Source organism: Mobula birostris, chromosome 1 (assembly GCF_030028105.1).
Source record: "Mobula birostris isolate sMobBir1 chromosome 1, sMobBir1.hap1, whole genome shotgun sequence".
In the NCBI taxonomy this organism is placed as follows: Eukaryota; Metazoa; Chordata; class Chondrichthyes; order Myliobatiformes; family Myliobatidae; genus Mobula; species Mobula birostris.
In genome coordinates, this window is record NC_092370.1 from 250,651,497 (window position 1) to 250,662,873 (window position 11,377).

At 43.5% G+C, this 11,377-nt stretch overlaps 1 protein-coding gene across 1 annotated transcript; it reads right to left on the reverse strand.

Annotated features, from left to right (window-relative positions):
• Nucleotides 1-1,174: 1,174 nt before the first annotated feature.
• Nucleotides 1,175-2,038, reverse strand: LOC140186964 (protein FAM181A-like). The gene has a single exon (XM_072241848.1). It carries the CDS (start codon nucleotides 2,036-2,038, stop codon nucleotides 1,175-1,177), a length of 864 nt encoding a protein of 287 aa, XP_072097949.1.
• Between the last annotated feature and the right edge of the window lie 9,339 nt (nucleotides 2,039-11,377).

An 11,377-nucleotide genomic window follows, 5' to 3' on the forward strand; every position in this document is an offset into this window, starting at 1 on the left:
ACAGCACTGGGCGGTCACACACGGACGGCTCCGTGTAACGGGGTCACTTCATCAAAACAGAACGGGTCGCATCCTTACTATAAGAATCGCTCTCTTTTTAACCAAATAAAAATATCTTCTTTTCTATTGGTTCGGTGTAAAAACACACAAGCAAAATCATTTATTTAATCTGAAATTCATACTAATGGACGTTATTTAAAATCACCCAGAAAATTCACTTAAAATGGTTGAAATTCACTTCTTCATCTATGTTTCTCCCCGCAGTTGCCAATAAGTATGTAGTGAGCAGGTCCCCATTGTATGCCTGTTGACAGTCTGTGATTGGGAGTATATTTAACTCAGCTTCTTGCATTTTTAACGGAGCTGGTCAATGCTCATCTGAAAGCGATTGCAACATTGTGGGAACTGGGTCTACCTTTAAAATAAGCTGAGATGTATAGTTAGAATTATTCTGGAAAGTACCATCATGAAGGATCCCACCCACCCTGCTCATGGACTGTTTGTTCCACTCCCATCAGGGAGGAGGCTATGTAGCATCCACACCAGGACCACCAGACTCAAAAACAGTTACTTTCCCCAAGCAGTAAGGCTGATCAACACCTCCACCCAGTAACCCACCCCTCCACACCCCCCACCACCACTACTTTATTATTTCCTTTCAGTCACCTTATGTACAGACACTCCTGTGCCTAGTGTCACTTTATAGACATACAATCAATCTATGGATATAAGCTGTCTTATGTATTTATATTCATTGTGTTTATTATTATTATTATTATTATTATTATCTTACTGAATTGTTTTGTACTGTATCGGATCTGGAGTAACAATGATTTCGTTTACCTTTACACTTGTGCACTGGAAATTACATTAAACAACCTTCGATCTTGAAGACGTAGATCTAACATGTAGATCTAAACGAAAGCTCGTCCTCACGCACACCAGCAAGAACAAACTCACAGTCATACATACGCGTGCACACACAAAAATATACAGAAAGACACGCATTTATATATAAACACACGATCACCCACACTCCCAATATCCCCCACCCCCAATAATTCTACTTGCTTAACGATTCCGTGAAATGGGCATCAGTTGTGAACTTTCGTGCACTGCCAGCATCACAAAGTGTCCCTGCTGGAAATCTGAAAGTTCACCCAACTCCAAGCAATCAAAGGAAACCATAGACGTTGTACAGGGGAGGTGGGATAGTTGGCTTCGTGGGAATGGGCTTCAGAACGACAGGTTTGTGAATTTTTTGTCCGCTTAAAGAGTCTTTGGAGTAAACCGGGATCTCGGCTGACGGGTTCCTCCCTTTCCTCCACACGGCAATGCCGGGGAAGCCAGGAGGAGGAAAGCCCAGTTGGCCCTGATATACCCGGTGACCATGGTACTGAAATGGACAGCAACCGCAGACATTCACTGTGCGCGACAGGGAACTGAAGTGGAATTTCACCGGCTCTCTCTCGCGGTCCAGCTGTATTGCTGGGAATGTCGGGGATTGTTTGGGTGGGTTGGTGCGTTCCTGGATTCGCTTGCTTTCAGATCCCTGGCCTGGCGGGTCTTCAGCGGCGGCCACCGCTTGTTCCACATGAAGCAGTTTCAATGGCTGGGTGTTTTTGGACGGTCTCGGTTCCTCCCAGAACGACGCGGGGAGCTGCCGCTTCCTCATGGGCACTTGGTTTTGTCTGCCTAGCTGTTTCCCAGCCGCCGTGATAGTTCCCGGCAAGGTTTCGCTGCAGTCCTGGTCGGCGGCAGGTTGGAAGTGTAGGTGAGCGTCCGCGTGCTGTAGAATATAGGCCCGACTCTTGTCGTCTGCCCCGTCCTTCGGACTGGTTTCAAGAAGCCGGTTGGTGTGACAACGCGGAATCCGCGAGTATTTCTGTGAAAAACGCTTCAGCTGTTTCTGTAAGTATTTTCTGTGGTCGACTGACCGCCGACAAGGGGCTGATTTGTCCAAGGCCGCCTTGATATCGCTCGAAGCCAAATTGACAAAGTTCAACAGTGTTTTCACTTCGCTATCCGCAGATGCCATGTTAATCCCAGACTTCAGGACATCCACACCTATGGCTAGCTCTCCATCCGTGATTCAGGAGGGTCGGCTCTCTCCTGTCTACCTCCACCGAACACTGTAAGACAGAGGAGAGACAATTTCACTCATTGTTGAATTCTAATCACCAACCACAGAGTTGTCACGTATTTCAGTCAATGGCGAGTAGCCTTCATCAAAGAATACCAGCTACTCTCAACATCACTATGTTCACTGAAAGTTCCAAGCACGTCAACGCTCATGTCCACAACCACACATGAGTGTTTTGAAAGTCCATTGTCTGAGTTACTCTATTTTATGTTGTTCAATCGTACTATTAGAATGGTCTCCCATTGCCTGATGTATACACTGGCGAGACCAATGCACTGATACCTAGCAGGCACACATACGTCCACACACATTTAATTTGATAACAGCTTCATTGTAAAAATAAATTCCACCACATTACACCGATGTCTACTTCTGGCACCAATCCAGGTAAGCACTATTATCAAGGAAGAAGTATTTAGTGTTAGCGTAAAGCTTTTTCCGATCTTACTTTCTTTGCGTTTCAGTATAGCCCTGTTGAGAATCTGTGGTTTAGGGCTTACATTAATTATTTACACAAGCGCACGCGGCGCTGGTTACATGTATGTTACCTGTGTATTATCCATCAATAACCCAATCCTTGTTTAAACGCTTCTGCTCACCTTTGGGACCCGCTAGAGAACAATTTTCCTTCTATTTTCCCACTAGAGTTAGCTGAATGAATATAAACTGCCTGTAGTTAAGGCACTTCCAGACCAATCAGCGGCTCCTTCTGAACACAATACATCCCAATCAGGCTCTGGGCTCACTTGTTCCACATTCTTTTGTATCACAAATTGTTGTTATGGAAACGCAAGGGAGAGGGAAAGAAAAAGCGAGCCAAGAAGTACAATAATTTTTCAGTGCAATTTTCCCACTGTCTCCGCTCCTTCCTCAGCACCCTTCCCTCTAAAACATGATGTGCAGATCATATGCAAGCACTCAGCGGATTTTTTCCCCTCAATGACAAATAACCTCAGCTGCCTGATGCCTTGCGATAGGCATGCTTGAGTGCAAGAACACAATGCTGGCTTTGCTAGTCTGGCTTGCCTACTTTTAACTGTTCTGCTAAGGCTTTTTTTGGGGGGCTGATGTCAGAAGAAGTAGCAGGGGAAAAAAAACTGAAGAGATGTGCAGATATCCATGGTTAGGGGGCTTGAGCGCTCAAGAATCTTGTCTTTATGTTTGCGTTCTCAATCGAAACGCACAAAGGGTGAATTACCCATTGAAACCGCCCTGACAATGGGATCGAGTTGGACAGCACTCTTGCATTTGTAGTCAAACAGTTAGAGACTTAAATCGAGTCGTCATGATAGAGAAAGAGTTGGACAAAGCCCATAGAATATCCATCAGTAAACATTTTCCTATGCCATATTAGTGGGTCGCCATGGCTTCGCAGCGTCCGGGGACAATAGCGCAAGTTTGCACACTCGAATACTGTCACCCTGCCAACGCACGCAACAGCTAAAAAAGGACAATCTATTGGAAACGATGAACTCCGTGGGGAAGGTAGGGCCGGACCGTCTTTTTTTTTTGAAAAGCGTGTGAAATGCTAATTGTTCTACTCCTTTCCCCGATGAACTGGACGGGGCGCAGCATGTCCTTCCCACCTCTCGCTCATGCAAGGTGGCACTTCTTTTGAGCGGGACGGCGGCTAAATAGGCACCGGCCTAGACTCGTGCATATTCGGCCCCCATTTCTCAACCCGCCCCTCACCTGGGCTGAATTTTGCGCGGGTTCTCTAAGGAAATTGTGTTAACACTGGGCCTGAGGGTAAATTTAAACTTGAAGCTCCTGACGTGGATATGTTCCTCACGATTTCCGAAGGACATGTAATTTCCCGCGACCCAATTCGACGCAATTTAATCAGTAGACCTTTAAAAATGTCGCCCGTCAAAGTTGCCTTTTTCCAGTACATAATTGTAAAGGAGAATGAAATAATTGTTTCTTCGTTTCTGATGCAGCGCAAAAACACAATAATTAAAAACATAATAAATAGCTTATATGCACAGATTGATTGTATGTCCATAAAGTGACGCTGGGCAAGGAGTGTCTGTGCATAAGGTGACTGACAGGAATTGATAAAGTAGTGATGGTGGGGGGTGTGGAGGGGTGGGTTAGTGGGTGGAGGTGTTGATCAGCCTTACAGCCTGGGGAAAGTAATTGTTTTTGAGCCTGCTGGTCTTGGCGTGGATGCTACGTAGCCTCCTCCCTGATGGGAGAGGGACAAACAGTCCATGAGCCGGGTGGGTGGGATCCTTCATGAAGTTCCTGGCCCTTTTCTGGCACCTTTCTGTATATATATCCTTGATAGTGGGTAGGCTGGTGCCGGTGACGTACCTCGAACATATACACGACTTAGCACCTAGAAAGTGTGCAGTGAAACATGAAACAAGTTTAAATGTATTATTGTCGTCAGTCTCGCTGATTCTCGGTAATTGTAGAAGTTGAAGCCGGACATATCCAGTCTTTCTCTATAATACATCTGACATATGGCTTTCAAAATACGGCTTCCTTTATTTCTCAACGCAAATTAGGTTTGCATTTCAGTACCTCAGTTGGAAAAGTTCAAGACAAACGTGGATTTATCAAGCAAGGCTGTTGTTGATGAATTTTAATGTACTCGTCATTTAGAACAGATGCAAATCAGACCGTGGCTGAGTGTCTCTGGCCTCCCGGGCACTCTCGATTCGATGGACCCATCACTGGTAGCCTAGACCCCTAATCCTTAAATTCCATGATGGGATTTTCGCTCCTCAAATTAAAATTTCATTAAAGATGAAGCCTGAACTGGAAATCTAAACAAAAAACAGAAATACTGAAAAAAATCTCAAGATTCAAGATAGTTTAATGCCATTTCCAGTACACAAGCATGAAGGAGGACAAAATAATTGTTACTCCGGATCCGATGCCGCACAAAAATCCACTGTAAGGCAAAGAACGCAATATTAATTAATCAAAAACATAATAAATAGGTAAGAAAGAGCAACTCGAAAATATCTGTGACGTTTTGGATGCGGGACCATTCATCAAAACTGAGAAAGAGCGATAAGAGATTCCTCCCAGTGCCCACCCCTCCCTAACTGAGGCTCCGAAGCCTACCTGTTTGACCAAATCTTGCTTATTGCTGTCGTGCGGCAAGGAGTGAGTTAGAAATTATCCGGCAGCAACTAGAGGACCAGAAGACTATAAGAATAGAGCAGAATTAGGCCATTCAGCCCATCGAGCCTGCATCATGATGGCTGATTATTATACCTCTCAACTCCATTCTCCCCCCTTCTCCCGTAACCCTTGACGCCCTGAATTCTGAATTTCCTTTCGACAGCCTGCGTTAGGATAATGGCACGCACCGACATACCCTCAAAGTTCAAAGTAAATTTGTTATGGAAGTACATAAATGTCATCATATACTACCCTGAGATTAATTTTATTGAAAATCGCACACAACAGGACGAACAAACAATATGCAAAAGACAACAAACTGTGCAACTATAGAAGTTAATAATAATAATAATAATAAAAAGCAATGGAAGACAAACAGGGTATACATTGTCCCAACAATAATATCTACAACTGGTATCATCCCAAAGCATTAAACAACTTGGTGTACTTAGCAATATTTACGTGAAGCTCCAGAACGCCAGAACACTAAGTACCAGTAGAATAGTCCGAAAGTTCCTAGCAATTCAGAAATGAGCGTACAATATTTGGCTATGCCCGTACCTCAGATTTTACCAGCTTGAGCTGAGAAAAAATAAAAATACGACATTAATAATACATAGAGAAATAGATAGATATAGATAGATATAAACCAGGTAGATAGGTAGATAAGCAATAGCTATCGATGACGGCTGTAGATGTGAACTGGTGAGATGTTGTCCCGGTTCTACGAGTGATGGGACGCGATCCTATTCCCACCTGGCATCTGGATCCCTTGCATCTCTCGTTATAAGATAACTAAATACTGAATATTATTTTAAGAAATGTTGTGAATGATTATTGGAAATTAGACCACACAAATAATCGGCATTCCCAGCAGAACAGTTTACAACTGCGCATATTGACAAAACGCATCCCACTCTCTTTAAGGTCACCCTTTGGTTGAGCCGGCTGACGGCAGCCCGAGAGGCCACTGGAGGCTTTTATCATCGCCTGCTCTTCCTTGTCGGCAACAATGTCCAAGTGAAAAGAACAATTAACAATAGGGCACACCCCAAAGCGCCCCCATCCCTCGGCAGAAGAATTGCGCTTTGAAGTTGTATGGAGAGAAAGCCGGAGATAAATCACTTACAGCTGTGAACATGTCAATCTGAGACAGCAGAGGCAAAAATTACTCCGCATGTCATCTCAGCATGCGGATAGGGTCCAGCTGTGGACCAATTTCAATCTCGACACATCTCAAGCTGCCAGGGTGTTGGAAATCATCAGCAACGCTGCTCGCCAGAAGTCGCATTGAATATTCGGAATGAATGGAATTTTAGAGTTCTGCGGCAACTGTCCTGCAGGACGCGGCGAAATTGTTTCACTTAAAGCTGAATGGACGTTGATTGATTTGTCTTTGACAGATTTGCAATGACACATTTCATTTTAAAACTAGATTTTAAAGTCAGGGTTTAAGATTGTTTAATGTCATTTCCTGTACACAGGTTTATAGAAACACAGAAAACCTACAGCATAATACAGGTCCTTCGGGCCACAAAATTGTGCCGAACATGTCCCTACCTTAGAAATTACTAGGGTTACCCATAGCCCTCTATTTTTCTAAGCTCCGTGTACCTATCCAGGAGTCTCTTAAAAGACCCTATCGTATCTGCCTCCACCATCGTTTCCGGCAGCCCATTCCACGCACTCACCACTCTCCCGAGTAAAAAACTTACCCCTGACATCTCCTCTGTACCTACTCCCCAGCACCTTAAACCTGTGTCCTCTTGTGGCAGCCAAGGTCTAAAGGAGAATTAAATAATTGTTACTCCGGATCTAATGCAGTGCAAAAATAAGCACAATAAGATAACGAACACAATAATAAAAACACAATAAATATAAGTAAATAAGATACATAGATGAAATGTAATTTTATAAAGTGACGTTAGGCTCAGGAGTGTCTGTACATAAGGTGACCCTGACAAGAAGTGATGAAGTTGTGCTGGATGGGGGAGTGGTGGGGTGAGTTAGTGGGTGAACATAGAACATAAAACATAGACATCTAGAGCACACTACAGGCCCTTCAGCCCATAATGTTGTGCCGACCATGTAGCCTACTCTAGAAACTGCATAGCCCTCTATTTTAAAGAGAAGAAGTATAACATAGCAAAGACGAGTGGGAAGCCGGAGGATTGGGAAACTTTTAAAGAGCAGCAGAAGATAACTAAAAAGGCAATACGTGGAGAAAAAATGAGGTACAAAGTTAAACTAGCCAAGAACATAAAGGAGGATAGTAAAAGCTTCTTTGGGTGTGTGAAAAGGAAAAAAATAGTTAAGACGAAAATTGGGCCCTTGAAGACAGAAATGGGCGAATTTATTATGGGGAACAAGGAAGTGGCAGACAAGTTGAACAGGTACTTTGGCTCTGTCTTCACTAGGGAAGACACAAACAATCTCCTAGATATAATAGTGGCTAAAGGACCTAGGATAATGGATGAATTGAAGGAAATTTATATTAGGCAGGAAATGGTGTTGGATAGGCTGTTGGGTCTGAAGGCTGGTAAGTCCCCAGGACCTGATGGTCTGTATCCCAGGGTACTTAAGGAGGTGGCTTTAGAAATTGTGGATGCATTGGTAATCATTTTCCAATGTTCTATAGATTCAGGATCAGTTCCTGTGGATTGGAGGGTGGCGAATGTTGTCCCATTTTTCAAGAAAGGAGGGAGAGAGAAAACAGGGAATTATAGACCGGTTAGTCTGACATCAGTAGTGGGAAAGATGCTGGAGTCAATTATAAAAGGTGAAATTACGACACATTTGGATAGCAGTAACAGGATAGGTCCGAATCAGCATGGATTTACGAAGGGGAAATCATGCTTGTCTAATCTTCTGGAATTTTTTGAGGATGTAACTATGAAAATGGACAAGGGAGAGCCAGTGGATGTAGTGTACATGGATTTTCAGAAAGACTTTGATAAAGTCCCACATAGGAGATTAGTAGGCAAAATTAGGGCACATGGTGTTGGGGGCAGAGTACTGACATGGATTGAAAATTGGCTGGCTGACAGAAAACAAAGAGTAGCGATTAACGGGTCCCTTTCGGAATGGCAGGTGGTGACCAGTGGGGTACCGCAGGGTTCAGTGCTGGGACCGCAGCTGTTTACAATATACTGAATATTACTGAATGTAACATTTATATATTCTTATATTATAGAAAATCAATTGAAAAGGTCCCTTTGGCAGTAATATATATTTTAGGAACTGTATTTTCACATTATCATAAACCATATGTTCATTTTGTGAATCCTTCAATACCCATCAAGTTGTTTTGATAAACCAAATTCTGTCTTTCATTGATGTGTGTGCTTTTTTAGAAGTTATTTATTTATTTTGATTTTACCAAGACTTTGGTAAGTAGATTTTTTATTGTCACATTTACTGATTTCTTTAGAGATACAGCATGGAGCAGACCCTCCCACCCACCAAGCCTCACTACCCAGCAACCCACTGATTTAACCCTAGCCTAATCACAGGACAATTTACATAGCCAATTAACCTACAAACTGTTACGTCTTTGGACTGTGGGAGGAAACTGGAGCACCCAGAGGAAACCTATGTATTCATGGGGAGAAAGTACAAACTGCTTATGGATGGTGCTGGAATTGAACTCTGAACTCTGGAATTCCCCGAGCTGTAACAGCATCACACTAACCACGATGCTATCATGGCACCCACATATACAAAGGTACAGTGAAAGGCTCGGTCTTAGACCATAAGACCATAAGACAAAGGAGCAGAAGTCAGCCATTCGGCCCATCGAGTCTGCTCCACCATTTTATCATGAGCTGATCCATTCTCCCATTTAGTCCCACTTCCCCGCCTTCTCACCATAACCTTTGATGCCCTGGCTGCTCAGATACCTACCATTTTTTGCCTTAAATATACCCAATGACTTGGCCTCCACTGCCACCCGTGGCAACAAATTCCACAGATTCACCACCCTTTGGCTAAAAAAATTTCTTTGCATCTCTGTTCTGAATGGGCGCCCTTCAATCCTTAAGTCATGCCCTCTGGTACTAGACTCCCCCACCATGGGAAACAACTTTGCCACATCCACTCTGTCCATGCCTTTCAACATTCAAAATGTTTCTATGAGGTCTCCCCTCATTCTTCTAAACTCCAAGGAGTACAGTCTAAGAGCGGACAAACGTTCCTCATATGTTAACCCTCTCATTCCCAGAATCATTCTCGTGAATCTTCTCTGAACCCTCTCCAATGTCAGCACATCCTTTCTTAAATAAGGAGCACAAAACTGCCCACAGTACTCCAAGTGAGGTCTCACCAGCGCCTTATAGAGCCTCAACATCACATCCCTGCTCCTATACTCTATTCCTCTAGAAATGAATGCCAACATTGCATTCGCCGCCTTCACCACCAACTCAACCTGGAGGTTAACTTTAAGGGAATCCTGTACGAGGACTCCCAAGTCCCGTTGCATCTCAGAACTTTGAATTCTTTCCCCATTTAAATAATAGTCTGCCCGTTTATTTCTTCTGCCAAAGTGCATAACCATACACTTTCCAACATTGTATTTCATTTGCCACTTCTTTGCCCATTCTCCCAATCTATTCAAGTCTCTCTGCAGACTCTCTGTTTCCTCAGCACTACCGGCCCCTCCACCTATCCTTGTATCATCAGCAAACTTAGCCACAAAGCCATCTATTCCATAATCCAGATGGTTGATGTACAATGTAAAAAGAAGCGGCCCCAACACGGACCCCTGTGGAACACCACTAGTAACCAGCAGCCAACTAGAATAGGATCCCTTTATTCCCACTCTCTGTTTCCTGCCAATCAGCCAATGCTCTATCCACATATGTAACTTTCCGTAATTTCATGGGCTCTTATCTTGTTAAGCAGCCTCATGTGTGGCACCTTGTCAAAGGCCTTCTGAAAATCCAAATATACAACATCCACTGCATCTCCCTTGTCTAGCCTACTTGTAATTTCCTCAAAAAATCGCAATAGGTTTGTCAGGCAGGATTTTCCTTTAAGGAAACCATGCTGAGTTCTGCCTATCTTGTCATATGCCTCCAGGTACTCTGTAAGCTTATCCTTGACAATCGACTCCAACAACTTCCCAACCACCGATGTCAAGCTAACCAGTCTATAATTTCCTTTTTGCTTCCTTGCCCCCTTCTTAAATAGCGGAGTGATATTTGCAATCTTCCAGTCCTCCGGTACCATGCCAGAATCTATCGACTTTTGAAAGATCATCGCTAATGCCTCCGCAATCTCCACAGCTACTTCCTTCAGAACACGAGGGTGCATTCCATCTCGTCCAGGAGATTTATCTACTTTTAGCCTATTCAGCTTCCTGAGTACTTGCTCTGACGTAATTGTGACTGCGCACACTTCTCTTCCCTGCCACCCTTGAGTGTCCGGTACACTGCTGATGTCTTCTTCAGTGAAGACTGATGCAAAATACTCATTCAGTTCCTCCGCCATCCCATTACAATTTCTACAGCATCATTTTCTATCAGTCCTATATCTACTCTCACCTGTCTTCTACTCTTTATATACTTGAAAAAGCTTTTAATATCCTCTTTGATATTATTTGCTAGCTTCTTTTCATAGTTTATCTTTTCCCTCTTAATGATCTTCTTAGTTTCCTTTTGTAAGCTTTTAAAAACTTCCCAGTCCTCCTCCTTCCCACTGATTTTTGCTTCCTTGTATGCCCTCCCCTTTGCTTTAACTTTGGCTTTGACTTCTCTTGTCAGCCACGGTTGCATCCTTTTTGCATTCAAAAATTTCTTCTTATTTGGAATAGACCTGTCTTGCACCTTCCTCACTTCTCGCATAAACTCCAACCACTCTGTTCTGCCGTCTTTCCCGCCGGTGTCCCTTTCCAGTCAACTTTGGCCAGTTCCTCTCTCATGCCACTGTAATTTCCTTTACTCCACTGAAATAATGACATATCGGATTTCGGCTACTCTTTCTCAAATTTGACAGTGAACTCAGTCATGTTATGATCACTGTCTCCTAAGGGTTCCTTCACCTCAATCTCTCTAATCACCTCTGGTTCATTACACAATACCCAATCCAGTTCAGCCGATC

Bases quoted from the DNA above. Each gene is read 5' to 3' on its own strand.
- LOC140186964 (XM_072241848.1), bottom strand. From the start codon at position 2,038: ATGGCATCTGCGGATAGCGAAGTGAAAACACTGTTGAACTTTGTCAAT.